The 15,812-nt window shown below is 39.0% G+C and overlaps 1 protein-coding gene across 1 annotated transcript; it reads right to left on the reverse strand.

The window, feature by feature from the left end:
• Positions 1-1,701: 1,701 nt before the first annotated feature.
• CCDC43 (coiled-coil domain containing 43) lies at positions 1,702-9,432 on the reverse strand. Its single transcript, XM_019752313.2, has 5 exons — positions 9,189-9,432; positions 7,122-7,209; positions 5,817-5,952; positions 4,490-4,548; positions 1,702-3,314 (listed from the first exon to the last, which is right to left on the reverse strand). The coding sequence occupies exons 1-5, from the start codon at positions 9,390-9,392 to the stop codon at positions 3,127-3,129; spliced, it is 675 nt and encodes a 224-aa protein (XP_019607872.2). The 5' UTR covers positions 9,393-9,432; the 3' UTR covers positions 1,702-3,126.
• Between the last annotated feature and the right edge of the window lie 6,380 nt (positions 9,433-15,812).

Consider the following 15,812-nt stretch of genomic DNA (forward strand, 5'->3'; position numbering starts at 1 on the left):
AACTATAATATAATGTACTGATGAAATTTATTTGAACTATCCTTGACTAGAAACACTGATGTTTTAAATGTTGGTGTTTTTCCTAGTTTTAGAAATCCTGGTATTAAAAAAAAAAAAAAAAAGTGTAATCACACCACATAAATTTTCTTTAGATGATGTGCAGAAGAAACTGATTGAGAATGCAGGAGTAACTGTAGGGAGAAACATTTTGATCACTGATATACCTTAGAACTACCCAAATGAATTACATTGAGGGTAGTCAAATAAAATAGATCACCCCACCAGTCACTGCATAGAAAGTGGTTAAGTTTGACATAAGACATGTTGGATGTTATGAAAACAAATATTGTACTGAATTTAGTCTCTCAGGAAAAAAAATAAATTACTTTGTTGAAAATATTTGGTTTCCATTTTTTGCATGTTTGTATTATTTCTAACCTTAAGATTCATTCATGTCAGAAAGCCAGACAAATTTCACGTAACTGATAAGAACTGGTGCTAAGTTTTAAATTTCATTACTAATTAACATGTAAGTAATAATGTTGGTAAAGCAATGCCATTCAGATATGCTTGGATCTAACCTTACCTCCTTCAAAGATGAAATTTTTGCTCTGCCTTTATGCTAATCCAGGCAAACCAGGATGAAAATTCAGAAATGAAACACTAGTCCATGAACAAAAACCAAACACAAAAATTCCTTGAAATTTTGTTAATCACATCACCCTGTAGATAATTCTCAAATTGGTTCGTTGTCCCTTTCTATGGTATACCCTCTAATGGATGGTTTCTTATGTACTCGTATTTCTGAATTACATAAAAGCATTATAAAATTAACATCACACAAGATTTGTGGTAGAACTGATAAAACTACTGCTCTCATCATTTCTAATCCAAAAGAATTTGGCATACTCCCATTTTTTTAAATAGTAAAAGCACTTTATATAAACGTGGTTGAAAATTACCTTGAATTATATCAGTGTCCTTTTCACTTGAATAATCTTTTACTATGAAGTTTTAGAGTTGAATAATGCTATGAATAATGCAGTGAATAATGTTATGACTGAAATCCCAATCTGGCTTAAAGTCATCATACCATAGATGATGTGGTTGTTTAAAATTTGCCCTTTGCAATACTGAACATTTTAGACATAAAGGATTTATTAGCACCTAAGTTACCTAATGAGTTGATCCTTTTTTTCTGTTTAAACATTAGTTCAAGTGTACACTTAACTACAACATACAGGATACAGTCCCAGAAGAAAGAATTGACTACTGTTACAGCAGATTGAAGTACCCTTCAGAGGTCCATGGATATAACCTGACTGTTTCAAAGACCCAAATAAAGAAAACAAAAATCCAAAATCAGGGGTTAGTAAATTAAAATAGGCTCTCTCGTACACTATCATAGTCACAGCCTGTTGCCACTGTCACATAAAGAACTAAGTAAGACTCCAACAGTACTTCAAAGAACTTCAAAGCAAATTTACTGACTACGCAAAAAACAAGGTAATCTTTCTGATCTCCTAATACCCAACCTCACAGGCAGAGAATTGATAGATTTCAGGAAGAGGTTCTACTAGTAAAAGATTAGGGCTAATCAAAACAAAGCATAAAGTAAAATTTAACACATTCCTAAGAGACTATCCACACACAATTCATTTCTATGGATAGCTGGAAGGAATCAGAATAAATCAGAAGCCACTGATTTAAATAAAGTTTATTTTTTAAAAAGGTGGTTTTAAAAAATTTTTTGCAATGCCACGGTTATAGGAGTGTTGATAAAGGTAACACATCTTTTCCTTAACCATGCTTCTGTTTACCTTCTGCACAAAGGTAAAATCTCTAATGGTATAAAACAGACGTCGGCAAGCTTTTTCTCTGAAGGGCCAGATAGTAAATATTTTAGGCTTTATAAGCAACATAAGGTCTCTGTCATATTCTTTCTTTCACAATCCTTTAAAAATGTAAAATCCATTGTTAGCTCGCACCACACAGAAACAGACTGAGCCAAATGTGACTTGCAGGCAGTAATTTGCTGACCCCTGGTATACAGTATCTACTTTGTCTTGTCAGAGAAATTGCTCTCTGTAGGCTTCTTGAAAGACTGTTGCCTAAAGTAGAGAAAGGACTTATTTAAAATTGAATGTGACAGAAAGTAGAAATGGAGAGTTCCTGCTCACTTTTGACTCTCCCAAGCAATTTTCCCATTTACTTAGTCAATTATATTGTTGAGCTCCTACTATGTACACTCTTAAATATCTTTGTGTTAGCAGAGATTTCCAGTGTTTCTTCCTTAAAAGGGTGGTTCCTCTAGTTTCTCTAAACCTGTAATTATCAGGTCTTTATACTCATATGCTTTAGGGCCAACCAGCATTCAAATCTCCACTAGCAATTGAGGATTCATGATTATAAAAAATGAATCTAGCTAACAATGATATCCTTGCACACAATACTGACACACATCCTTAAACTCACAACCTAGACGAGGAAAAATGTAACTATCTCCACTTAAAAAGATACTTCTTTTCCTCCCATAAGCTGAACTTTAAAAATTTTTTTTCTCAAGTCTAGAACATCCATCAAATAATTTCTTCTCATTTTCCTAGTTTGTTGCCATGTAACATAAAATCTGGATCCAGGTAGGGCTCTCCATTAGCTTTCCATTCCAGCTGTAAAATAACACATTTAGGGGTGAATATTACTTCTGAAGCAATTTACACTCCCACATTTCATTTCAGGGAAGGAGTGGTCATGATTCTGCTCCTTTAGGATAGAAACTGTAACTTAGCTTTCTGAATATTCCTGCTGTTTATCCAAGGTGAGGGAAGACTTTTGAAAGTGGCCAAAAGTTGCACAGGATTTCAGTATTAAAATATATAAAGGTTGCCCCCATTCCAGATCTTCGGAACAGGCATCAACAATAACCTGATTACCCACACCACAAGAGACATGGCACAGTTTGTAATTAGAAGTGTTTGTCATTTTCCTTTTGACCATGTAAACAAAAGTGTAAATGCCTCGGGAAATCACTCTGCAATGTTCTCTCATTTCTCTTAAATAACGCATGTGCACAACCAGCTCTCCCTTTGATCAGTTCATGAGGAGAAAGGATAGAGTGGACTGAGGTTATCGCTTTCGCTCCCCTCTTTGTGTCCTTTTCTTTTCCTTTTCCTTGCGCTCCTGCTTGGCTAGTTTGTCCTTCTCCCTCTGTAGCTTGTCCTGTTCCTTCTTCCTTTGGGACTCATCCCGAAGCGAGTCTCGCTCCAGCTTTCGGGCATTGAGGACATCTTCCACATTGGTGTTTCGGAACAGAGCTACAGTGAGTTAAGGGATGAGGGCAGAGGTCACCCAGGTCCCAGCTACTGCTCTCTTTCCTCATTCTTGCTGTCCCCTCTACGTGCTGAGTGTTGAATACTCTCTACCTACTCCTAGTTTGTTTTTGTTTTTTAAATCCTTACATTTATCTTTGGTCTAATGGGAAATCCTAAAACTACCATTACAAAAGTTTAAAACTAACCCCCAGGATAAAAATCTCATTCAGACTTATCTAAACATTTTATGAAAATGAAATTTCATTCCAGAATAAGTGCTTACATCATTCCATGGCAGACTATTGTTGGAGTAGCTAAGCTAGTTTTAGTGAATAGAATGTTAATATAACTGGCAAAACTTTTACGTAATAGGCACGGTTAAAATGCCTGAAGAGTAAAATAAGTTGTTTAACGTTACTAAACTTTATTTCAATTTGTTTTCCTACACCTCTAAAGCTTAAGTGAAAACCATGTTCTGACAAACACAAACTCTGAATTTATAAAAGATATAAAATAGTAAGTTTAGTCAGTTAGAAAACTACCTAGCCAAAAACTTTACCCTTCATTTCTTACAACTTTAAAAACAACCTGTTAAGCTCCTCTCTACTCTTAAAACATCTTATTTCTGCTTTAGTCCTTTAAAAATAACGATGTCTCCCTAAAATTACCATCCCTCTTCTCTAATAATCTACCACACTTCTCACCTTTATGGAGGTGGATTTCTAAATCCACTTTCTCTGGGAAGCTTCTCATAAGTGACTTTGCTCAGCTCATGTTTCAATCTGTCCATATTTTTAGCTTCAAAATATTTGGTTTGTGTTCTCTTTCCAACAAATTATAAGGTCTTTGAGGACAAAGACCAAAACTGCAATATTATTTTAATTGCTTCCACAGTGCTGGGAAAGCCAGGGCTATCCACGGAGAATACAGATTCCTACTTCCCTGAGCAATCCTTCCTCTAAGCTAACCTTTTCACAATACATGTTAATATGCTTTCTTTGGGGAAAGTTCTTGCTAAATTGACCAGTTAGGGCTGTCCTAGAAATGGGGCTCACAATACCGGCCTGACATGAATTCCTGGAAGTACAGGGAGCCCCCAGCAATGACAGCAAAGTAAAAAGTGATCCTGAAGAGGATTCTACAGAGAAACACATGGGGATGGACACAGAGAAGGATACACTTGTGAGAACCAATGTTCAGAGTGGTGGCCCCTGAATCATCCTTCTCATCTGCTTCGGTGAGTGACGTTAAGGAAAGTCAGATGAAAAACAAAGGTTAGCATATCCCAACCCGGTATCAGAAAACATTCACTAAACTGATGGGTCAGACAAGCGCAGTGAATGGAAGGACTCTGCCAGGGGCGTGGTAGTAAAGCCAAGAATCATCTTTAGAAGTCTCAACTTGAGGAAGATTGTTCAGAGCTTCTGTAAAATCCTTTTCTCTTGGAGGCTGAAAAGAAACTTAAGCTGGTCTGGGCGGACTGCCACATTACCTGGAAGCCAGCGGACAGTGAAATGACCTGTGAAACAGTGGTTCTCAAAGTGTGGTTCCCAGAACTCCCTGAGAACTTACTAGAAATGCACATTCTTGGGTGTCACCCTGGACCTAATAAATCAGAAACTCTGGGAGGTAGAGCCTGGCAATCTGTGTTTCTACAAGTCCCCCAGAGAACCACTGCTTAACATACTCTTTTCTAGCCTGAGAAATGAGATTTTGTAATTGGAACCATAGCTATGCCAACCCTGGCAAGAAAAATCATGAGGGAAAACTATAAGAGAAGTTGGTCCAAAAGAGCCTAAGAATTCTTTCCTAAACTAGTGCTTAGACAGCTGACATTTCTGGTATGATGTCCACACCATTCAAGTGGGCTCAGGAAACGAAGCATTTCCTAAAGAAACGTCAGTGTCACAGGGAAGTAAACCTACTTCTAGCAACACTTTTCTTTTTACACAGTCCTCACTCAAATTCCAGATTTCTGGTGTTGCTTGGGGGTCCAGTCTCACTTTTAATTATGTGGTCACCAGAGTATTAAAAAAAAAAAAGAAGATTCAAATGAAACTGCTTCAAATTTGGGAATCCTTCACCCCAAAATTTCGAGGTTCTAGTTCTGATTTTGCCACGAATTCTATGAATGTCTCTGGTCACCCATTCATCTCTTTGTGCCTTAGTTCTTTATCAACTGAGAAAGAATATAAAGACGGTTGTACGCAACACGGTACTGCATAGAATGGTCAAGAATCACAGCTCTATCTTGTTTTCTGAAAATATAAATGGTCCATTACTAAGGCATTGTTTGTTTTACACTTAAGTTTTCAGGAACATTCTGATTACTTGCACATGTTGAAAATGTTAGTCTAGTATCAACTCTTCCAACATTATTCCTCATACCCATGAAGGGCCACAGATTACTGCCGTTTTAGAAGAGAAAATCAAAGCTCACTGTAAAGCAGTAAACAGTTCTGGCTTGAGCCTCTGGGAATGGTGCCGAGACTCCGAAAAGGATATTCCTCTTCATCTGTCACGTCAGCATACTGGGCCAGGAGGGCAGCTTTTCTCTGCTTCTCCTCTTCTGATACCATCTTGGGCTTCACCACAATCTGTGCCTGTTTCTCAATTAAAGTGGCAATGGCCTGTACCTCATCTGGGAGGTGGTGGAAAGGGAGGGAGGGACAACAAGGTTGTATGAGAAAAAACAAGCTCACCACATCACTAGTCCACCTAGACAGTGCTCGAAGTAAAAGAAAGGGCATCTGCTGACTCCTTAGAGCCCTGGGGTTCAAAGGAGGTACCTCGAGGGCCAATGAGAAAGGCAAGGAAAGGCCATGCAGGCCAGGCTTTAGGTCTTGTATCACTTCAATCAGAGGAGCTCTGCTTTTACTTGTTTTATATATTGAAGTTCTGCTCTTAAAAACAAAAAAAGGTGAAAAGCACTGCATTACAACTGTAGGAAATTAAGCCTCCAAACATGCAACTGTCTTCTCGCTCAACCCAGAAACCTAAAAAGGAATCTAGAATCAACTTAAGCTGGTCCCTTTCATGTTGCTAATTGTACCAGGTGAAATCTTAAGATTATTTTAAAATAAAATCAACTATTAAGTTCTCCATTCTCCCAGAAAAGACGTAATAGTGTCAAGTAGCAGGTCTCTTGCCTGGCTGCACATTAGAATCATCTTGGGGAGCATCTAACATAATACCAATACTTGGGCCCCCACCCCAAAGATGTTTATATAATTGGCTCATGGTGTGGCTCAGGGACTGGCATTTTTAAAAGTACATCAAGTGACTCTAATGTACAGTCAAGACTGAGAACTATCAGTGTAGAATAAATTTTATTAATGTTTGTTTTTCATGATTTGAGTTTTCTGCATCCGAATGGTGAGTATATTCACTCACTTCTCTTTCATTTTAAAGGGTGACGGCTTTAGCTGAATAAAGGAAAAGACCAATCATAATTTGTGTTGTGAAACGAGAATATGAAAAAGGTCAGAGGTGGGAAAATATAGTTGACCGTTCCCCCCCCCGCCCCCACACCTACAATGCAACTCTACAAGGGGCAGTGGGAAAAGGATGAAAAAGAAAAAAGCAAAACCACAGTGAAAATAACTGTGGTCAGCTGAAGTGGAAAAGGGGAAAAGGAAACTAATATTCAGTTGAAAAGTTAAAGTAAGCTGCTGGGTGTTTGCCAGTTTAAACTATCTTAGGGAAAATGAGTATCCGACTGAGAAAACTAAAAACTCTCACCCTGACAGCTGTAAAGTAAAGGTTGTTGGAAAAGGCACTGGAGGTTAGACATCAAAACTCCAACTCTACCTTCTTTTTTCACTTTGGTAACAACATTCTGAGTCTCTGTCCATCGTTCCACAATCTCCTTGCAGATGTTAAGGAGGGAATCTTCTTCCTAGTTGGAAAAGTAGACTAATTAATTTCCTGAGAGGGCCCTCAATTTGAACCAAACCTATGCAGAGGGCACAGCTCTCCCTGCTGGTGAGAAGAAATCACCAGAGGGTTTGGGAGCCACGGAATAGAGTCTGTCTCTCTTCTGAGGCTCTGGTTGCAGAAATAATCCTGTGTGAGATTCCCAGAATCCATCCTGGCAAGCTTCAGGGAAAGGATTCCCACCAAGTCAGGGCAGTCTTCCTCACTCTTTTGGAGCAAAAATCTGTTACCTGAGTCCAAACCCTCCTCTGTGAAATCTTCCTCTGCCGATATACTCAACTTACTACATTCTCCAAGGTTGATCACTTTCATGCTAAGAAACTATTAATAGGGGCCAGCCAGGTGGCCCAGGTGGTTGGAGCACTGTGCTTTTCTAATGCCGAGATTGCCAGTTCGATTCCCACATGGGCCAGTGAGCTGCGCCCTCTACAGCTAAGATTGTGAACAACAGCACTCCCTGGAGCTGGGCTGTGGTGAGCAGCCAGTGGCCAGCAGCCAGCGTGAGCGGCCAGCAGCCAGTGTGAGCGGCCAGCAGCCAGTGTGAGCGGCTGTCAGCCAGCGTGAGCGGAGGGCAGCCGAGAGCTGCTGTGAGCTGCTGTGAGCAGCCAACTGACCCCCTCAGCCGTGGAGCGCAAGACTCATAATACCAGCATGGGCCAGGGAGCTGTGTCCTACACAACTAGACAGAAACAATGGCTTGAACCAGAGTTGGGGGAAGGAGGAGGCGGAAGAAAGGGGGGGAAAAAAGAAACTTAATAGTTTAAGGCAAAATTCATGCCTGCCTTTATCAGCAGGCATACAGCTCCAAATAATGACACCATGAAAATAATAGATTAGGGAACTGGTACCGATGGGTACCAAAATTACTTCAACCTTTTTTTTTCATAGAGTATTTAGAAACTTCTCAGTTGGAAATAAAAACTAATGTAAATTGCTTGCCTCCAACTCTTTCTCCCTATAACCTGCAATGTCAGGGTCCAAGAAAATAATGTATGCCACTGGGTTGTATTTCTACTGAAGTTATGAACTGCATCACAAGCTGTGTTAAAGTTTTCCCAATATAGGTCAATCTCACCAGAGCAGGCTCTGGGACAAAAAGGGGTCCCTTACCAGTAGGTCCTGGGACACCTGTCCTAGTGTTATATTTCAACCATGTGCCCAATCAATAAACTCCACCTAGTGTTAGTGGAGATGAAGGCAGAAGAAATGATCAGGAAAAGTGGACAATTTGGTGACACAGCTCAAAGTACACATTTCTGAATTCCTGAATCTGGCTTTAAGAGGCTAAGTGTCAAGATTATCTCTCTTCTTTAAAAACTGATCTCTTATTCCTACATCTACTCCCCCCACAACACACACAACAATGGTCACTGCATTTCTAAATAATATAAAGGATAAAGCACAATATTTGCTTCTGTTCTGCCTAAGCATCACAAGACCTCTACCGCAAGCTTACCTTTTTGGACGCCTACCTCCAAAATAGGAACCGAGAGGGTACTTCCTGCAGGCTTTAGACATGGGACAGCCCTGGGCATTGCTCTTGAAAGGCACAGACATCCTAGAACGCTTTATTCCCCTCCTTCCCCACCCCCGCCGCCATGAACAGTGTCAATGGATGGGAATGAAATTGGTCGTTAGACGTTTATGATAAAACTCTCATTTAGACATTTCAACGCCTTTAGAAGAATACTCACCCACGGGCATGACAGAGGGCCTTGACCCCCGAAATAAGGGAAAGCCCTTTCTTTCTATGCACCTGCACATTCCGGCTTCCCAAAACCCTGGATGGGGAGCAACTCTCTTCCCCCGCGGCCCAGAGCTCAGAAGAGTATCCTTCTCCCAGGTGAGACCACTAATCTTCTGGGGCACCGGGTAGAGGAAAGGGGATACAAAGTACTGACAGGAGCTGGCAAGAGGCTAAAGGAATGAGTTTGGGCTTACCAGGAAAGCAGAGAGGATACTCTGCAGAGCGTCCAGCTTCTCTTCTTCCTCTTCCTCCTGCAGAATACCCAGGATGTAGGAGCCGTAAACGGCTCGGTCCACTCCCAGCGCCTCCAACCGTCCGTCCAGCCAGGATCCAAAGCCGCTGCCCTCGCCATCGCCTTCGCCCGAGGAAGCCGCGTCCACTTCACTGGGCGCCGCCATCTTGGGGTCAGGGTCCTGCCAGCCTCTAGGGCGCCTACCGCAGTGCCTGACGGGCCGCGCCACGGGCCAACTGCGCATGCTCAGAGAGAGAACCCAGGCCGGGACGCTTCTGGCTTGAGCCGGGTGAAACTCTACTGAGTGCCCTTGGCGTTTTTGACCTTGCGAATAGAGTGCGTCGTGGCTTGCGCACCGTCAAGTGGTCTCTCAGGGACACTGACGGGTGACTGTTCGTAACAGAATCTTTTTTACAGTTGGGGAAGTTCTGACAGCTTTAGTAAACTTGGCGAAAGTCACGCGGCTGATAACTAAACAGTACTGGAACTCAACTTCGATTCCAGCGCTTCGGCCCACTTCGTCGAGCTGCCCTTACGCGCACCCTCGTGTGATACTAAGCCACCCACTCGCACACAGCTTTCAAGCAGGGACCTGCTGACTCTGTCCAGAGTACCCACCGTTGCTATCGCCTTTCCAAACTCCTCCCCTATCAAAACTCAAACTTCAGAAAACCTTCCTTGATTCTCCACCACTAAGGTGTGCTGCAGTTGCTTCTGTTCGCTTAGCATGATGTACTTAACGCAATACCGGACACATGATAGGTGTTCAATAAATGCACAGGCAACCTCAAGTCATTTCTTTCATTCATTCATTCAACACTTACACAGGAATATCTTTGAGGCGCCTTCTTTATCTTTTGCCAGGCCCTGTACTAAGAGCTTTTGATGCTTTGTCTCTTGTAACCCTTCCAACAATCCTGTGAGGAGATGCTTTTATTGTCCCTTTATTGAAGATAAGGAAACTGAGACCCAGAGTCACACAACAACAGAGAGCCTAACCAGAGGCAAGAGCTGGTACACAACAGCCAGCGCTTCAGCTGACTTTCCAAAACACTGGGCTGAAATGAATTACCTAAGAACCTGGGTTGGCTTTCCCTGAACTGCAGAGGAGGGTGGCAGGTCACTGGCCTGACTCCTTCCTTCATTCACTAAATATTGAGTACCTACAGCGTGGCATTGCTCTTAAACACTGAAGATACAAAAATGTATGTCACAAAATCTCTGCCCTCAAAGGGTCTTCAGTCCAGTGAGAACAGACATGTTTAAAAATAATAACATGAGATAAATGTGATAATGGAGCTTTGGCTAATGGAGGTTGCAGAAGGATGCCTAGAAGATTAAATTAACGTTGGAGTGGGGTTGGAAGCTGTGGAGATGGGGGACTCAGAAAGTCTTCTGAAGGGAGATGATGCTTACACTTTTTTGAAGAATAAATAAGAATTCTTAAGGCAAAAAGACTGGAAGAGAAAGGGAGCAGATCCAGATGGAAACTATGTGCAAAGTTTTGGTAGGGGCCCTCCAGAGAATCGTGTTTAGCTTGGGCAACAGAGTTCAGATGGAAGATATTCAGGTGATGGCCACAAAAAGAAGGGGAAAGCCTTGTCTACCTTGCAAAGGGCCTTTTTCGAGAGTTCTCTACCCTTATTATCGTTGAGATAATAATGTAAATGAGTGGACATGGAATACTATAAAGCTCAGTAGAAATACAGGATAGTGTGAATACTCGCCCCATGACTTCTGTGTTCTCACTGAATTAGAATGTGACAGGAATGGAGCCAGAAGCCAGAGTCAGCCCCCAAAGACTTGCCCCAGTTTCAAATCCTCAGATGTATCTATTAAACCAGTGGCTGTCTTGCAGGTGGGGGCTTGTCAGTTGAGAGAAGTGGTAGCCATCATAACTCAAGAATCATAGTTTGAGGTCAGTGCAGTGGCCCCACAACCAGAAAAGTTGTACTAAATTATGTTAGGGTTTTTTTGTTTGTTTTATTCTTTTACTTTTTATTTTGAAATAATTACAGGCTCACTGGACGTTGCAAAAATAGTGCATAGAGACCTGTGCACCTTCACCCAGTTCCCCCCAATGGTAACATCTTACATAACTATAGTATAATATCGAAATCAGGAAATAGACACTAGTACAATTCACAAAAGTTTTTTGAAGGAATCGCAAGCTTCTCACAAAACAGTGAAGCCTCTTCAGACCCTGCATTAAAAAAAATATCCTCATTGGCTACTTTGTTACAAAAGTAATCTCTCATGGTTCAAAACAGCATTCATACTACTAGACAAATGACAGCTTACAGAAAAAAATCAAAATGGCTTTTTACACTACAAAAAGATGCTGTAGCATTTGTAATTGTAAAAATATGCAAATTAAACTTGTGATAAGATACCATGTTTGCTTCTCAGGTCAAAAAGTCTGACAATACACTGTGTTGAGCTGTGATTGGGTAACAGGCACTGGAAAATGTTGGAGCAGGAAGTAAATCGGTACAATCTTGTTGCAGGGCAATTTGAAAAGACCCAGCATTTCTACTTCTAGGAATTTATTATAATGCATAGTCTATGCAGAATGACATATTTATAAGGATATTCGTTGCAGTGATGTTTATTGTAGTGAAAGGATGGTAATAGTCTACATCTATAGGAGACTGGCTCAAAAACGCTACAGAAAGAAGTATTGTGCAGCTGTAAAAATGGAGGAAACTCCTTATGTACTGATGTGTGACAAAATTCAAGATATGTTTAAAAAGTAAGCTCAGAACAATATGTAATGTTTGCTACCATTTGTATTTAAAAAGAAGATGGGCAGGAGGGATTACATATAGATACATGTCCTTGCATGTGCATGATATATCTCTGGAAAGATACACAGGGATGTGAGGATGGTTGTTACTGAGCAGGAAAACTCAGGGAAATTAGTTTTAAAGCATCTTGTTTTAAAGGTATGAGTTATTTGTTATATTTATCTATCTTCCATCTTTTCTTTTCTTTTTTAAAGAAATAAAGCCTACTTGAAACATTTACTCCAGTCTCATTTTCCTCCCTCTGTCCCCAGAGGTAACCACTATTCCTGGATTTGGTGTTTATCTTCCTCTTGAATGTTTTGAAACATAGTACTTATTGCTACATATGTAATACATATTATGATATATGTGTGTATGTATCCATCCATGTGTATGTATCCATAAACAATATATAACTTTTTTTGCATGTTGGACTTTTTGTGCTTTTTTCACTTTTTTGTGTGTTCTCTTTTCACTTAAGATTGTTTAAAATATTTACCCATGTTGATACATGTAGCTCTTATCCATTCATTTAAACCACTGTATAGTATTCCATTGCTTGAATATGCCCCAGTTGGTACTTTCCTCTGCTGATGGACGTTTAATTTTTTTCCAGATTTCTGAACAGTGCTTCAATTCACATTCTTATATATGTCTCCTTGCCCACCTTTGGGAAAGTTTCTCTAGGCCAGTGAGCATCAGATATATTTTTGCCACATACTCTTAGCAGTAAAAATATTTTCACCATGCACCCCTAATGTATGAGTATATATTTATTTATAAATTAAATATGTGAACCAATATATCAAATTAGTATGTCCATCATAAGATGTACAAAAAGACAACGATAAAAAGTAAAGTAAATAATATATAGCAAATATTTATTTATTTGTTTTATAAAAATCCTTAGTGAAAATAATGTGGTTGAATATGTTTTATTACTTTCCCCCCTCCTTATATATTATTTTTAATGGTGGTAAAATGCACATGACATAAAATTTACCATTTTAACCATTTTTAAGCATACACTTCAGTAGTGTCAAGGATTCATTACTGGCAAGGGTTTTTCTTGAACTTCAGTGATTTTTTCACTGTCGGCTAGCCGACTCCCTCTGGATGCTGATTGGATTTTCATTGAACCTGAGAGTTTGTACCTGGAGTGTTCACCTGGGTATGAGTCATTAGGATTCTTTGTAATCTTAATGTTGCTTCTTTGAAGGAATTTTGTTAAACCCTAGTTCACTTTGGGAGGCATTAGGAAAATCCAGATAGCATAACCTGTAAATGCATTTATCTGGGCATATGTAAATTGCATAGAACACTGAAAAATAAGCACACCATGGAGCACAGAAAGAAAACACAGACACAACCCCTCCAAATAGGAAGCCCCCCTTGCCCCTTACCCAGATAACTAATTTACTACGTAATCCAGGATGTCTGACAGGAGAGACCCACGGAGGGCGCCAGTATCAATCTGCTTACTAAAGATTAGTCAAGTTTACTTGGTTTTCTTGTAGAGAAAAACAAATTTAAATTCTAATACTTCCTTTTAGCACTTTGGTCATTATACTGTGCCTGAGGGATGCACACCTCTTTGGAGACCAGAACATCCCTAGAAACAGAATTGCTGGGTTGAAGGGAATGTACTGAATATCATCAAATGGCTCTCCCAAGCACTTTGCTCCAGTTTACATTCCCACCCTTTTCTTCAAACTTTTATTGAAACTTGGTTTTAATATACTTTATTTTTTTGCCAGCCAAAAGGGTGGGAAATGACATCTAATTGTTGTTTAATTTGCGTCTTCCTAATTACTAGTGAGTATGAGCATTTTTTATGTTTATTAGCCATTAAAATGTCCTCAATTTGGGATTGCCTGTTTATATCTCTTGTGGATTTTTCTTTTGGGTTATTTGTCTTTTCCATACTGATTTGTAGGAGTATACTTTTACTTTTTTTCTATTTTATTAATTTCTATTTATATTGCTGACTATCTGCAATTTGGGGTACACTTTGTTCATTTTCTAATTTCTCTAGGTGAACACTTAGCTGATTCATTTTCGATCTGTCTTGTTTTCTAATATAGAGTATACGCTTAAGGTCATATTTACCTCTAGGTATTTTAGCTGGATGTTATTTTTTAAAAAGGAATCTCACAACTTTTGATATGTAGTTTTTCATTGTTGCATTTCTAAATATATTACAATTTCCATTGTTTTATTCTCCTATTATGAATTCTTTAGAAGTATGGTTTTAAATTTCCATAAGTATGCATTTTGTTTTATTCCTTTTTTGAAAAAAAATATCTTCTTCTTATTGAGTTCTAACTTCATTATATTCTGGTCATAGGATATGTTCTGTATGATATTGATTCTTTGATACTTTAGTGGCCTGGTGTAAGTCAAATTTTATAATGTTCCATATGTACTTGAAAATAATATTTGTTTTCTAATATTTGTATATTGAAGTTTGTTAGTTATATCACTTAATCTTTTATATGTTACTGATTTTGTTTTATGTTTGTTCCCTCTGTCATACTTTTTAGGGGAAAAGTATATTAAAATGTCTCACTATATTTGTACATTTTTCAGCCTTCCCTTGTATTTCTGCTTTAAATATTTTGATGCTTTGTTGTTAAATTCATATAAATACTAGGTTATTATAGTTCTTGGTGAATTGTTTATCATCAAGCAATGACACCTGTATCCCTTAAAGTCTGTTTTGTCAGATTTTAAAATCCCTGTATCAATTTTCTTTCTCCATTTTGCCTTAAATTGGGAGGCAGCAGAGAGCAATGTTAAGAGCATGGCCTTGGAAGTCAGACTGCCTGGGTTCGAATCCCAGTGCTAATACACCCTGGCAGTGTGACTTCAAGCAAGATATAACCTCAATATTCCCACGTGTAAAATGGACATAGTTATTACCTACCTCCTAGGATTGTTCTGGGGATTACACTCATTACTATTTTTAAAGCACTTTGAACATCATAGAAAGCACTCCATCTGTATTTGTAAAATAAAATAAATACATCTGCATCCCTTTTCTGTGTCATTATTTCACAGGTATAAACACCATACGGCCAGTAGATACTGAAATGCTGCAGTAGATACCTTTATTACATAAGTCATATCACATATGTGTGAGTATATCTGCAGAATAACAATTAGACATGGGGTTGCTGGGTGGAAAAATATGTACATTTGTAATTTTGCTAGATAGCGCCAAATTGCCTTATACAGGAGGCTGTACTAGCAAAATTGATCTTTTCCAGTCTGTTAAGTGAAAAATGGTATTTTGGTATAGATTTAATTTGCATTTCTATTACTTTAAATGAGGTTGAGCATATTTGAATGCTCTTTGTATTTCCTTGTCTGTGAATGTTCTCTTTCGCTTACCCATTTTCATTTGGGTTGTTGGTCTTTTCTGTATCTCTCTGTACAAATTTTTAAGGAAATTGGCCCTTGTTCTGTGCTATGAGCTGGATTTTCTTTTTTTTTTTTTTTTTTAAATTCTAAGCACTTCCCTTCAGGAATCAAGAAATATGGTGAGAAAGAAAATTTTGAATTATTATCTCAAAATATTTTCTGCCACATAGTAAAAGCTGCCTTTTTCTGGTCGTTGACTTTGTGCTAAACACATCTTTAATCTTTAAAACCTCACTACTTGGTAGAAAATATTATCTTCATTTTACAAATAAAAAACTGAAGATCCAAGAAATTCATTCATTCATTCAACAAATAATCATCAAGCACCTACTCTGTTCTTTACTTTAGGGATATAACAGTGAGTAAAACAGAAAAGG

Source organism: Rhinolophus sinicus, linkage group LG15, assembly GCF_036562045.2.
Source record: "Rhinolophus sinicus isolate RSC01 linkage group LG15, ASM3656204v1, whole genome shotgun sequence".
NCBI classification, from domain to species: Eukaryota; Metazoa; Chordata; class Mammalia; order Chiroptera; family Rhinolophidae; genus Rhinolophus; species Rhinolophus sinicus.